We start from the raw sequence: 15,172 nt of genomic DNA, 5'->3' as shown, positions 1-15,172 counted from the left end.
ATTATCTGCAGGACCCATTATCAGAGGTCAGCTGTTGAAGAAAGGCGATACTGGATGATGGAAGAGATTTGCTTGCTTCAACAGCGTTGGACTAGGTGAGGGGTTCTCCAGACCCACAACCTGATGATCAAATTTGCTTGTTGGGCTGCTGTGACAGTTGAGAATTAATAGAGGAAGGGTGACATTGTTGGTTTCTGCACCTGCCCTGGTGCTCGTGATTTTGTCTACTGTAGTCTTGTGTACATGGGGGGTATTGAGGTCTCCGATAAGGCTGATACCTATATTGCCTTCTTCTAGGTGCTTGGTTGCAGATCCCAAGAGGTTGCAGTGTTACTCTGAAGTCTTTCATGGAGTGGAGAGTTTCACTGGTGTTAGCTGCAAACAGCTTCTGACTGTCCAAGAGCAGATCTTCTACTGTAGCTTGAATCTCCCTGGGGAATGGAGTGGAGCTAAACCACAATGCCTTTCTCATTACTACCGACGTTGCTGTAGAACACAGGTTCCCAAACTGGGAGGCGTGACACCCGGGGGGGGCATGAAGAAATTCCAGGGGGGTGCGAGGTGACCCAGCCCCTCCCTCCCCCCAAGAAAGAGCCCACACTGGCATTACCTCACCCAAAGTTCATCTTTAACTGTTTGTTTTGCACTGTGGCTTCCCCAGGTCTGTCTCCCTCCCGCCTCCTGGGGCTACAGACAAGCCCCAGAGCCATGCTGAAAAGGTGCTAATTTCCTTCGGACAATAGGGGCCTTGGAGCTTGGCTCCTTGAATAATTATTGATTAAAAAGGCTCCAATGCAGGCAGAGTTGCAAACAGCTGCAAGCTCAGACTCAGGAAGCAGCCCAGGGAACAAGCAGCACAAGTGCTTTCTGAACCCCCGGACTTGGTTGCGGGACCCCCAGCTGTCCTCTCCCCACATCCAGACCCCCGCGAGTGCCCTGCCCCCCCCATCCAGACCCCCTGCCCAGACCCCGAGTGCCGTGCACTGCACAGACCCCCCACAAGAGCCCTGCCCCCCCCAGATCCCACAAGTACCATGCCCCCCCTGTCCAGAACCCCAACTGGTACCTGCCCCCCTGCCCAGACCCCACAAATGCCCTGCCCCCCGCCCAGACCTATCCCGAACACTGGATCCCTCATTTTGGCTCCACCTCAGTGTGTAGAGGGGCCCACAAATTCCACTAACCATCAAACCCTAGACGAATTAATCTGGCCTGATGCCTTGAGCCTCAGTCCTACCAACCCCCTATAGGACTGGGGTGCCAGGGGAGGGGGGTGACTCAGTTGGGACCACATCAGTGGAATATGGGGGGGAGGATAACTAGGAGTGTTTGGGTTTTTTTGCATCTCACTTGTGTGTTCCCTGACATTTTTCTGACATTTGACCCCTGACCTATAACAGGTTCCCCACTCCTCCCATAAATAAAGACAATGCTGAAACATTTGTGCTGGCCCCAATTGGGGTCAAGTCCTCCATCTGGCCACAGCATCATAAAACTCTTGCATCCACACACACACCTCAATCCTGAGTCTATCATACACTGGAACCCCTTGTCCTGAGCGTCTCACATTCTCAGTCTTCTGCCACAACACTACTGCACAATCCACACATTGCAAATCTGTGTCCTGAGCCCATCATGCTCCCCTGCCCTCAGCCCCTCATACATCCCAACCTGAACTCCTGCACTCTCATAGCCACAAGCCTGTGGTTTGCTCAGCACCACAACACTCCACCTGAACCCAACACTCTCCAGCCTGGAGCCCCCCCTTCTCCACCTCTTCCCACACCCAAATCCCTCATTCCCACTTCAGAGTCCGCACATCCTGTCTCAACCCAGTGAGAGTCAGTAAGGTCTGGGGGCAGCAAATGATGGAGAAGAGGGAAATGGAGGGGGCAGGGCCACTAGAAAGGGGTGAGATATTGAGGCTTGCCCTGACATTTAAAAAGTGATCTTGGGTATAAAAAGATTGGAGATAGTAAGGTAAACAATTTTTAATTTTCAAATTTTATACCAGGAAAATATTTGCCTTTTGACATGTAGGGGTATCAGTTTGGTTGGAGGGGAGGCCAAAGAAAGATGTAGAAGGCAATGAAACTTTTTTTTTAAACTTTCTAGCACGCTTGTGGGAGTGTTTGGGACTGTTCTATCATGGGAGTAGGTAACCAATCTTGCACGGTTACTGATGCTGGGGTATATATAAGGCAGCATGTGTCCATACGTAATAGTAGTAAATAAATGTTTGCAATAACTTATCAAAATAACCTGTGTCCATTAAATTTATTCTAATTGGAAAAATTAGTTTTATAGATTTTTTTTTTAATTAATATATTATGGCTGCGTTTAAGGAAAGGAAGACTACATTAGGTATGGCTTCACTGTCATAGAAAAAAACGAGATTGATCATCCTCAATGCATAGTATACCACACAGGTCTTAGCAATGACTCCTTGAGACCTACTTGAATTGAGTGATACTTGACAAAAAACTACAGTGCTTTGACAGAGAAACCAAGAGAGAGCTTTTTGCTGCTAAACTTCAAAATTTGTAACACAAAGCTGGACGCTACTGGAGCTTTTCATCAAATGTCGGCCAAAATGGAAGAAGCATCTTATGAACTGTCATTGCTCATCACTAAAGCCAAGAAAGCACACAATCGGAGAAACTCTTGTGCAGCCTTGCTTGTTAAAAGCAGCTGATATTGTGCTTGGTGTGGAAAGCAAGAAATTTCACTTTGACAATTCCATGAAATGTCCCATCGATGAGTTGGCGAAACATCTTAAACTTCAAGTTGTGGAAGGAGTTTTGGCGTCTCCTTTTTTTGCAATTCAGTGCGATGATACCACTGATATAGCACAGTGCTGTCAGTTGCTTATCTACTTTTGATTAATTAACAATAGAACTGTGAAAGAAGAACTGCTTTTTTCGAACGATTTGATGACCACATCAAAGGGTTCTGATATTATGAAAACAATTTCCTATTTTTTGAAGAAAATAGATTTTCATGGGGAAAACTGGTTGGTGTATGCACAGACGGTGCTCTAGGAATGTTTGCCTTTCGCTCTGGATTTGTGACATTGGTGAAAGAAAAAAATCCAGCTGTAACCACAACTCACTGTGTAATACACCAACAAGCTCTGGCTGCTAAAACCCTTCCAGATGACCCACATGACTCACTGAATTTTGTCATCAAAATTGTCAATTTTGTGAAGAACAGTGCTTTAAATATTAGACTTTTTGATGCTCTTTGCGTGGATTTGGGAGCAGATCATAACTCTTTTGTTTCACACGGAGGTACGATGGCTTTCCAAAGGTAACATGCTTTCGAGATTATTTAAACTGAAAGATGAAGTGGAAATTTTTCTCAAGCAACAGAAGAAAGAAGAGTTATATCATGCATTTACAGACCAAACATTTCAACTTTCACTAGCATACCTCTTGAACATTTTTTGAACCTTTGAACAATCTCAATTTGAAGCTGCAAGCACTATAGCTCACCACAATGCCATCAAAGCATATACGAAAAAAATCCAGCTTTGGAAATGTCGAACACAAGCTCAGATGCCTAACACTTTTCCGACACTTTCATCACTCACTGAAAATGAATGTTTCCAAGAAGTTTATAAAGAGGATGTGAAGAACAAAATTGTGTTTCATCCGGACTGCCAACGTTTCTGGAAACCCCCATTCATAAATCAGTATGAAATTGATTCAACGTTGATGTCGATTCATTGCCAGAAGTATTGCAAGAACAAGCACTCAAAATAAAATATGATTCAAGTACGAAAGATAATTTTGAAAACAAGCTTGGAGGAATTTTGGATAAAATATTTCCCAATGTATTCAAAAGTTGGAGAAGTGCTAAATATTATTCTTCCATTTTCGTCAGCATACCTCTGTGAAAAAAGCTTTTCAAGATTAGTCACATTAAAACCAAAATGAAGAAATCGACTGGATGTCAAAAATGATTTATGTTGCACACTTTCATCTTTCAAATCTAGGATTTCGCAACTCCTGAAGAAAATGCAGCAGCATCCTTCACATTACATTCAATTTGTTTCTGCTATTATGTTAAATTATATTTGTATTACATTTTTGTGCCAAGAAAAACTATTTGTGCATATTTTTAATTTTAAATAATTTTATACCAAGTTTTTGTGTTTGTTTTTAATTTTAAATTACAAATTGAATGTTTGTTGAAAGGGGGTAGGATGATGGTAAAGAAGAGGTAGGGGGAGTGAGGGTATCTCAAAAATCAAAAGGGGGCACGATGCTGAAAAGTTTGGGAACCGCTGCTTTCGAATGTGCAGCCGTGTCAGCAGCATCTAAGGCAGCTTGTAATGCTGTTCTTGAAATTCTGTGACCTTCAGCTCTCAATGCTGCGTATTGTTGCCTCTTAGCCTTGGGAATGTCTGCAACAAAGTTATTCCGTTTGCTGTGATTTCTATAGTTGTATTTGCTTGATAAAGCTGTGTAATTTGAAATGTGAAATTGTAAAGTAGAAGATATATATATATTTTGTGCCCAAATGCATCAAGTCTTTTGCTATCGCAGCCTGGATTTTTGTTGAGCAGCCTCCACCACAAGAAAGTTAGGTGCTGGGTAGGAAAAAAGGAATTCTGAGCCCTTGGGTGGCACATAATATTTCTTATCAGTTCTCTTAGCAGTAGAAAAGACAGACACTGGAGTTTGCCAGAGCATCTTTGCCGGTTTCATTATTTCTGGATTGATTGGCAATGCTATCTTTGATGGGGAAGAATGTCTATTAGGTCGTGTTGATTTTCTGCAGCCTCCTGGAGAGGAATGTTCAACTCCACAGCTACATGTTTAAAAAGGTCTTGGAAATGTGTAGCGTGGTCTGAAGTTGTTGAAGTTGGGGAGAGCCTTCCTCCACTGGAGAGGGGTCCTTTGTACTGGGAGGAGTCACGACCTCCTACAACAGTGGTTTTCCCTGTATTTGTTTGGAGGGACAGTATTGCACATTATGTCTCTTCCAGCCCCTCTAGTGTTTCTAGTAATATTGCCATTTGTCCCAGTATTGCCAATATAGGTAAGGCTGAGGTGGAGGTGCCCAGGGATTGCCATAATACAGAGGCATATTTCCGAATCTGGGAGAGAAGATGTTATGAACTGCGTAAAAGGAGTTCTCTGGTGAAAACCCCTAAAGAAGTCCTCATCAGAGTCAGATGACATTTTTTTCCTGGGAGAGTGATCCCTGTGATGTTAACATGGGAGGCAAGCTCTCAGGCTGTAAAACTGGTGAGTTAAACGTGAATGAGATTAATACGTCTCTGTGCTGAGTGTAGTGTTCAACAGGTGTTGCCGGTGCCATAGTGGGAGGTATGGAGGCTGAGGTGCTGAATCATGCCTTGGTGCCAAGGGCAGTTTTGGTGCATCAGACGCTTCTGTCGTGGAAGCTGAGGCACCTGCTAATGCAGTCGGCGGAGCGCTCTCATGCTGCGTGGGCAAGAACGTATCATTGACGGGTGGTGCTGCAGCCAGTGAGGCAGGCAACTTGAAGCCTGTCGCCTCAGAACATGATTTAGCACATGCACACTGTATGCCTCCGCTGGGGGCTCCAGAGATGCCAGTGGCATCATAGGTGCTCAGGCGCAGTGCTGATGCTGCTCTCGGCACCAGCCGTGAAGGGGATGGCCATTTTGGTGCTGTAGTTCCTTGAGGCGCTGAGGAGGTTTGCTTTTCGGAGGGCCTTTTGGATTCCTGCTGTTTGGGTTCCTCGGGCTGGTGACCCAGATCGGAGGCTGGTCGAAGCGAATTTTCTAATAAAAACAGTTTGAGTTGTAGGTCTGTGTCTTTCCGTGCCCACGATTTTAGCTTCACGCAGTGAGGGCATTTCTGAGAGATATGCTGCTCTCCAAGACAACGGACGCATTGTGAGTGACTGTCCGAGAGTCGAATATGGTCGTTGCATGAAGTGCAGTGTTTAAAGCCAGGCGATCCAGGCATGTCTCTGTAAGCAGCCAGAGACTGCAAGGAAGGATTAGTTGGGCAAAAAGGAACAAAGCCCCTTATACTAATTAATATTTCTTTTTTTCTTTTCTTCTCTGACTAGATATATATCAATATTTTTTAAACTAACAAATTAATTATTTAAAACTAATTAACAAATATAATGAACTTCAACTGGTTTTAGAAAGTATAATCATGTAGACGCAAAGAAGCTAGGGAGAACGGCTGAGTCCATCTGTAGCCAAAGGCGGAAAAGAAGGAACTGAGGGGGTGTGGAGCTTGCGCATGCGCGATGCCTGCAGCCTAACAGCGCGTGACTGCTGGTGCACACCTGTACAGCCCCAGGGACACTACTATGAAATCTCCGAGCTGAGGCTCGGTGGCGGCACACCAACCTAATGTGAAGCACCCACAGGGACATCTCTTGAAGAAGAGGAATCATAGAATCAGTTGGCCCAATACCATTAAACTTTTAAATGTTCTTGAAAACGGGGTAAATAGTAGATGGCAAAATTTGCAAATAATACAAAATTACTCAAAATAGTTAAGTCCGAAGCTTACTGCAAAAAGTTACAAAGGGATCTCACAAAACTAGGTAATTGGGCAACACAACAACAGATGAAATTCAGTGTTGATAAGTGCAAAGTATTGCACATGGAAAAGTATAATCCCAACTATGCACATAAAAATGATGGGATCTCAAATAGCTGTTACCTCTCAAAAAAGAGATGTTGGAATCATTGTGGAAACATCTGCTCAATGTGCAGTCCAGTCTGAAAACTAGAAAGCTAACAGAATATTGGGAATCACTAGGAAAGGAATAGATAAGACAGAAAATATCATATTGCCTCTGTAGAAGTCATGGTACACCCATGTCTTGAATACCGTACGCAGATGTGGTCACCCCATCTAAAAAAAGATGTATTGGATTTGGAAAAGGTACAGAAAGGGCAACAGAAATGATTATGAGTAAAGAACAGCATCCATATGAGGAGAGATTAACAAACCTGGGACTTCTTTTCAGCTTGGAAAAGAAATGACTAAAGGAAAGGGGGATAAGTTAGCGATCTAGAAAATCACAAATGATGTGGAAAAATAGAATAAAGAAATGTTATTTACTCCTTCACTAACATAACACAAGAATTAAATTAAATTTATAGACAGCAGATTTACACCAAATTATTTCTTCACAGTCAAACCTGTGGAACTCTTTGCCACGTGTCGGTGGAAAGGCTCAAACTGTAACAGTGTTACAATAAGAAGAAAATAAGTTCATGAATGGTAGATCCATCAATGGCTACTAGCCAGAATGGGCAGGAATGGTGTCCCTACGCTTCTGTTTGCGAGAAACTGGGACTGGGCAACAGGGGATGGATCATTTGATGATTGTCTCTTCTGTTGTTGCCTTCTGAAGCACCTGCCATTGGCTACTGTTGAAAGACAGGATACTGGGCTAGATGGACCTTTGATCTGACCCAGTAAGACCATTCTGATTTCATGTAGAGCCCATTTGTATCTGCCCCCGCTACAACCCACAAGACCTCACTTCCCTTCCAGAACTGAGATAGAGCCCAGGCATCCTGACAGCCTCTCTCTCTCTCTCTGCAGTTAGTAAGAAAGTAAGACAATATATTAAAATTTTAAGGCTAACCAGTGTCCCTTAAGCGACTTGCCACAAGATGTCAGAACATGTTAATATTATAGCTGAGTGGATCTAATATTTATTTAAATGTTCTTTTTTAATTCGATACAGGGCTACCGTCATCTAATTCTTAAGTTTTACACACACACACACACACACACCTTGTTTTGTTAAACAAAAGTTGCTGGTACTCATTTCTTGAAGAAAATAAATTTGAAAAATGCCTCTCCCACCCTTCTTCCTATAGCATGTCAACATACACATGTGCATAAGCGAAAAGAACATTTTTCGTCTTGCTGTTTCTGCAGAAGGAGTCAGCCAGGCTGGTGCCTGTCCTGGGGGAAAGCGGTACGGCGCGAGTGCTCCTAGGGCTGGAAGGGAGCTGTGCCAGGGGAAAGCAGCGTGGCGCAAGTGCTCCCAGGGCCAGCAGGGGGCTCTGCAGGGGGAAAGCGGCGCAAGTGCTCCCCAAAAAAGGTGCTGGTATGTCGTACTGGTGCGTACTGTCACAAAAAAAGCTTTTTTGGCTACTTTTTCCATTACTGGTTGGGTCACTCTTGTGAAGCTCCCTGACAGCTGCACTGCCTGCTCTGTGCAGTGGATGCTGCATTGCACAGCTGGGTGCTCCTGGCGCCATGCAGAGCAGGGAGCTCAGGCCTCTATGGGGCAACTCTATGGCTGCCTAGACACCTTTTTGCCAGGTCCTGAGAGAGCAGGTAGCTGTGGAGTCTGGTGGGGGGAGTCAGGGAACAGGGGAAGAGCCCGAAAGGTTGGCAGGTGCATGTGTGTATGACAGCAACACTGTGCGATTATGTGACTGCATGCAGAGCGTGGGTGGAATTCAGAGCAGAGGCAGCTGGGGGTGTTCTCAGCAGGGGAAAGACAGATACATGGGCAGGGGCTGCATTAAATAGGTTGGGGGATTAGGTTCTGAGCCAGAAGGAGATGGGTGCTGGGAAGCGGGGGACTGAGTCTCTTGCAGGACTGCCGACTTCAAGAGAGCAAAAATAATGAGCTGAAGCCCCCCATAATCAGAAGATTTTAAAAAAGTAAGATTATAGTGTGCGTTTAGGTCAGCCTCCAGAGGTCTGCACTCCCCAGGCCCATACCCTGGGTGTCCGAATGTGACAATTTAAGGTGCCCACTCTCCCACTGCCCTGGGTAAGGGGATTCTTGGCCTCAGATGAAGGGCTTCTCACCCCTACATCTGCCCCTCTCCTGCCTAGTAATTAATTTGTCCCCCAGCCTCCCTGATCCATTGCCCCCACCATCCTCAGCGCACCTCCCAGTATAGCCCCATCTGCCCAGAACTCACCATTAATATAACACACCATCAGCCTCCACTTCTCACTTCAACCCCCTGCAACACCCAGGCAATCATTCAGCCTCTCCCTGAGACTCACTTCTGCTTCTCTTAGGGTTCTACCTGCCTCTCCCCCCAACCTCCTAGAGTCCCCTCTCCCACTTCCTAAGCTGACAGTGGCAGCCCCAGCCAACCAAGGCTGACTGACAGTGAAAGGTTCTCCTTGCAGCAGGGTGGGGCTGCTACTGTCAGCCCACTCCATGAGGCAGGGCTCCTTTGTCATCCCCAGGGCACTTGGTCAGGTGTCAGACCCTCAGCCACCCAGGGTAGCCTGCCAGTGACTAACCTAATAAATCCTGCCATTTGAGAGTTCTATCATGAGTTGAGCTTAAGGTTACAGTAAAACTCCAATAGTCTAGCATCCAATAATCCTGATAGTCAGGCATCAAAATGACAAGAGATTAGTGAGTGAGCTTCAGCAAAAAAGGAGTCACAAGGTAACAGCGGCAGCAGCTGAACTAGTAAAAAGGGTAAAAAAGGCTTAAAAAAACTAAAACATAACAGTATATTGTATACAGTATGTACAATAAAAAGGGTTAAGAACACTTTATATACAGTATATATATAACCAGTTTATAGTACCTCCTGATAGTCCGTCATATCTGATAATCCAGCACCACCTAGGTCCCATAGGTTCCGGATTATCGGAAGTCTACTGTACTTAGAAACTGTGTCCCTAGAAATTAATTGGTGAGAGTTGGCATGTCTGCATTGTAAATGAGGGAAAAGATGGATTGGCAGGCAGGGGATGTGGGCAGGGAACAAGGAAGATGTAGATTTGAGGAGAGAGTGCAGGACTATGCTGGGATGAGAGCAGAGCAGTGAGAGGTCACAGAGGGATGAATACAGCTTGTCTTTGCATTGTCCTATTCTGGGCAGTTCCCCAGTTTGTCATTATTACAAGGATATGGGGGAAGGCTTTCTCTATGCACCTCCTCTGGCCAAGCAGTTCCCAGACACCATGACAGTGTCCCAGAGTTTCACGCAGATATTGGAGCAGATTGTACCTGCTCTTCTGCAAGCTATTTTGAGTACAACAGTCAGTGACTTATGGAAGTTTTGGGAGATGCAGCCACATTCCTTTCAAGACTGCCTGTGGACAGTTCCTGCTGTCCCTCTGGGCTCCTTATCAATTCCACCACGACCATGAGCACCATGATTTATGGACTGGCCAAAATAAATCATCACAATTTAAAGAAAAACAAACACTCTTTTGGTGATGTCCCAAGGCTCTCTCCTGCCACTTAGTGGACAGAATCAACCAATACTGTCATAGTTTCTTAAAGACTGGTAACTGTGAAGAATAAGGTCCAGATACTCAAAAACACAAAGGGTATGTTTACATTGCAGTGCTATTTCGAGTTAACTTAATTTGAAATAGTTAATTCGAATTAAGCTAATTCGAAATAATGCATCTAGACACAAAAACTATTTCAAAATAGCATTTTGCTATTTAGAAATAGTGCGTCCACACTGAGTGGACCCTGAACCGAAGTTAAGGCTGGCCGGAACCAGTGCCAGCAGGGCGTCAGGTTAGGACTTAGTGTGTGGGACTACTGCCTGAGGCTAACCGAACTCCGTGCTTCAAGGAACCCTACCCCCACCCCGGACAGACAGTTCTCAGGGTTCCCTGCTTGCTTGTCTACCTTGATGAGGGACAAGCAAAGCAGTCCTGTCTTGGAGTGGCCTGAGTGCCCGCACTTGGGACACCACAGCACTCAGCCACATGAAGCCAGAGCTGCCCCTGGGCACACCGGTGCGTCCCATGGGGTCGTTGCCATCAGCCCGGCTGCACTTGCTGCAGGCTGCCATCCGGGGGCTCCATGAGGGGGCTATCAGGCTCCAGGAGGCCCTGAGGGAGAGCGTTCACCCTGAGGAGCCCTCACAGCCTCCCCGGTCCTCCCCACCAGGGGCTCGTGCCCCATTCCTCCCTTACGTCCTTCCACTTACCCCTCCCCAACCCCCCCTTCCTGATGTCAAATAAAATAAAACATGTATGTTCAAAAATAGAAACTGGGTTTATTGAACAAAACTGGGGGGGAACAGACCTCTGGGGAGACTGGGAAAAGGAGTGGGATGGGGGAAGAGAGAGAGTGGAAGAGGGCTGGGGGAAACCTGGGAGGAGGGAGCTGGAAGGGGGATGCAAGGGGAAGAAGGGGGAGGGGAAGCTCAGGGTCTCGCCGGACCAACTTGACTTTCACGCAAACCTGCTCCTGGGTTTGTATGTGGCCTTTGGTGGCCAGGCTGGCAGCTATCCTGCCTTAGACGGCCACATTCCTCCATCTAGTGCGGAAATCATGGACGTTGGGGGCATCCCCCCCAAACCTGAATAAGGTCCATGATCTCCACCCTGGACCAGGAAGGCGGCTGCCTTCTCTAGCCCCTATTAGGCTCCTGGGAGCTGGCAGACTGCTCCTGGGGAGCGGTAGAGGGTTGGCTGCTAGTGGTTTGCTGGCTCGTGTTTTGAGGCCTCTGGGTTGGGGCAGTGACTGCTGGCTCTGGGCTGGCAGGCTTGGAGCTGGCACAGGCACTGTGGCCAGGGTCTACCCCTTTAATGGCTCTGGGGCTGGAGGAGAGGAGAGTAAGTTTTCCTGGTTCTGCTACCAGGGCTCCCTAGGAAGGGCTGGAGGCTCCCTATTTCGAATTAAGTGTCTATACAGCACTTAATTCGAAATAGCTATTTCAAATTTGGTGTTACTCCTCGTAGAATGAGGTTTACCAAATTCAAAATAAGGGCTTCACTATTTCAAATTTATTTTGAAATAGCGGTTTGGCTGTGTAGATGCTAGTAAAGTTAATTCGAAATAACTGCTGTTATTTCGAATTAACTTTGTAGTGTAGACATAACTTAAGGTACTTGAGTTGCAATGTTCCCCAAAACCCCTACTGAGTCTAAAAATCCCTATTTGGCTGCCACTGAACCCTGTGGGTACTTAAATTCACTTGGCATCTAACTTTTTGCTGTAACAATTCCCTAGCTGCTCAAATGTCTGCACTGGGGGATGCATTCTTCTGCCTATCTCTTGCCTAAACGCCACTGCAATCCACAGGCTGGACAAAAATACCTGCGGAAAAATCCTGTGTGTCCTGCTCTGTCTGGCAGGCATGCTCAGAGACCGACCACCAGACTGGGTCCCATTCAAAATCCGACTGGAGGAGCTTACTCCATCAGCCTTGGAATGCTCAGCATCTTGTTCTAGAGCTCAGACCCCAACAGCCTGCCAGAAACCCACAAGCTTCACCAATGACCTAAAGATGGGTCATCAGTGGGATTGGGACCAAAGTACATCAGCATTTGAGCTTCTTGGAGCAGCAAAACATGTTTAATCCCTAGCAAAACAATGGATTTTCCCCACATCCCATTCTTTGAAACTGCTGGACCAATTTTGTTGGAACTTTGCAAAAAACTTCAGTGTCAGGCAGACACCAGGCATTGGGAATTTTACCCTGAATAGTTAAAGTTTGATGAAGTTATAAGAGTTTTATAGTGGAAAGAAATAGCCAACTTTAACTATGACTTTTGCTGCCAGCTATACCACTGACTAAGACAGAGAGAAATCACAGGCCAAATTGTCTTTCAAAATAACATGCTCTCCTGGTTTTCCTCCCATCTGCCTGACCATTTCTCCCATTTCACTTCTGGTGGATCCTCCCCCCCGTCAATGGGGTTTTCCAAAGCTGTGCCCTTTGCCCCTACCTTGACTTCCTGTCTCACCTGAACCCAAGGAGCTGAGGAATTAGCTCTATGCTGCTGCCTCTACAATTTCTCTTTCCAACGCTGGATAGAAAGAGAAATATCATAGAATCATAGGACTGGAAGGGACCTCGAGAGGTCATCGAGTCCAGCCCCCGCCCTCAAGGCAGGACCAAGCTCCACCTACACCATCCCTGACAGATGTCTATCTAACCTGTTCTTAAATATCTCCAGAGAGGGAGATTCCACCACCTCCCTTGGCAATTTATTCCAATATTTGACCACCCTGACAGTTAGGAATTTTTTCCTAATGTCCAATCTAAACCTCCCTTGCTGCACTTTAAGCCTTGTCTCCTTGTCCTGTCCTCAGAAACCAAGAGGAACAAATTTTCTCCTTCCTCCTTGTGACACCCTTTTAGATATTTGAAAACCGCTATCATGTCCCCCCTTAATCTTCTTTTTTCCAAACTAAACGAGCCCAGTTTCAATCTCCTACTTTGGCCTGTCTCGCTGATATCACCTTTGGGACATCTTGTCACCTGTTGGGCTTATCATGACCAAAAGCAAGCTCCCTCTCTTCCTTCCCAAATCTTCACCACGTCTCCCTTTTCAACCAGCACCATCCTTCATCTCCCAGGTCCAAAATCTGGTGGTTACTTTTTCCTCCTCCCTTTTCCTTCCCCCATACACGAAAATGTTGCTGCTGCTTCCTTATTACCTAACCAGTAACACCCTTCTCTTTCCCATCCCAGCAGCCTCACCTCTCATTCTGGCCACTTTGCTCCCCACCTTTTCTATGGTAGCACACCCCTCGCTGACTTCCCTAGAGCAGCTTACCAGATACAAACCTACTTACCAGCCTGCGTGGACTTCCGCCTAGCTTTCTTGATTTCCTCTTCTGTCTTGTTGCTGAGCTTTATCTCCAGCTGCTGGGTTTTCATTTCCAGGTCCTTCTGTCTCTCTGACAGGGCTTTCCGGGCCTTGAATAAACAAAGCACAACAGAGATGTGTCTGTGTGCATGTGTGTACAACTGGCAGAGGCTTTGTTGATGATCTAAGATCATCATGTTACACTGACAACCCTGCCAGGCCCCGAGTGGCTAATGTGACTGGTGAGCATGCATGAAAATGGTTATTTTCACCTAATGCCTTAGTGATCTATTAACCTAGAGAGTGGGAAGGATAGAGTTAGAGATACAATTCAATGTGACAATATCTCCAGACCTGACACTGCCTCCCTGGTTTCCTATGAATCACCAGAACAGAACAAGCCTTTAGGAGTCTAGAACAGCCAAGTGCACACAGCCTCTGGCAGAACCCTCTCCTGTGGACTTAGCAGCTGAAAATAAGTTTTCTAGGAGTTGTTTTTTTCTTGGGTCCCATCAAAATTCACTTTGCTTCCTTCTCTACTCTTACCTTTTCTACTGCTGCATAGCGACTAGCCAGCTGCTTTCGTAAATCTGCGATGTGGTGGTCGTATTTCTTCATGTCCTTCTTAAAGTTCTCTCTGAAGTTGAGCAGTGGTTTCTCCACTTCACTCTGAAGCTGGGAATAGCAACAGAGAGGGGCACTGAGAAGTGCTAACAGCCCGGAGCAGTTACCGGTTTCTCCAGTATGGCTTGCAAGAATGGACAAGAATTTAGTACACATACTTAGCCAAAGATGAAATTTTAGTAGCATAAAGGCAAAATGGTCTGGGGAAATGTTCCGTCCCCAAAGAAAGCTCCGAGCAAAGCTGCCTCTGCCCTGACCCACCAGGTAAGGGATTGTAGGAGGAATTTCTCAAAGGCCATGAGATTCTTTGGACCTTCCTGCCATCTCTCAGAGAAGCCTGAACCCTTTAATCTCCTATGGAGATGCTTGTTCAGTCACCTTCACTAGGCCTTATGCACAGGTAATGAATTCCTCCTGCCCATGCCCTGCAGGGGCAGTGCTGCTGTTATCTCCATTTTCTGATGGGAACTCAGACCCAGAGCTAGAGTGCGACTAATCCCATGTGACCCAGAGGCAAGACCAGGAATAAAACCTAAACCTAAACACAAGACTGTCCTGCCCCAGCTCGAAGGTGGCAGGAAGCTGCCTCTCTCAGGCACAACTCAGCCCTCAGTCACACCCTGCATTCTCCAGTGAGCTGGAGACCACAGTCTGTCAGTGCAGCCTACTCTGCAGGTGACCCTGGACTACAGTGAGCAGGAGGGAGGGCAATCATAGAATCATAGGAATGGAAGGGACCTCGAGAGGTCATCGAGTCCAGCCCCCCGCCCTCAAGGCAGGACCAAGCTCTGTCTACACCATCCCTGACAGATGTCTATCTAATCTGTTCTTAAATATCTCCAGAGAGGGAGATTCTACCACCTCCCTTGGCAATTTATTCCAATATTTGACCACCCTGACAGTTAGGAATTTTTTCCTAAAGTCCAATCTAAACCTCCCCTGCTGCACTTTAAGCCCATTACTCCTTGTCCTGTCCTCAGAAACCAAGAGGAACACATTTTCTCCTTCCTCCTTGT

General features: G+C 46.2%; 1 protein-coding gene across 11 annotated transcripts in view; it reads right to left on the bottom strand.

The window, feature by feature from the left end:
* The window catches only part of GAS7 (growth arrest specific 7), a 247,939-nt gene that overhangs the window by 94,278 nt on the left and 138,489 nt on the right, over nucleotides 1-15,172 (bottom strand). For all 11 annotated transcript variants that reach the window (XM_075903569.2, XM_075903566.2, XM_075903567.2 and 8 more), the window contains 2 exons: nucleotides 14,079-14,207; nucleotides 13,519-13,642 (listed from right to left, as the gene is read on the bottom strand). In XM_075903569.2, the coding sequence (XP_075759684.2) occupies nucleotides 13,519-13,642; nucleotides 14,079-14,207 (253 nt within the window). The remainder of the gene's footprint in view (nucleotides 1-13,518; nucleotides 13,643-14,078; nucleotides 14,208-15,172) is intronic.

This window comes from Pelodiscus sinensis, chromosome 20, assembly GCF_052426305.1.
Source record: "Pelodiscus sinensis isolate ZL-2025 chromosome 20, ASM5242630v1, whole genome shotgun sequence".
Lineage (NCBI taxonomy): Eukaryota > Metazoa > Chordata > Testudines > Trionychidae > Pelodiscus > Pelodiscus sinensis.
The sequence above is the reverse complement of the archived record's forward strand: the minus strand, read 5'-3'. Positions and strand labels throughout refer to the sequence as shown.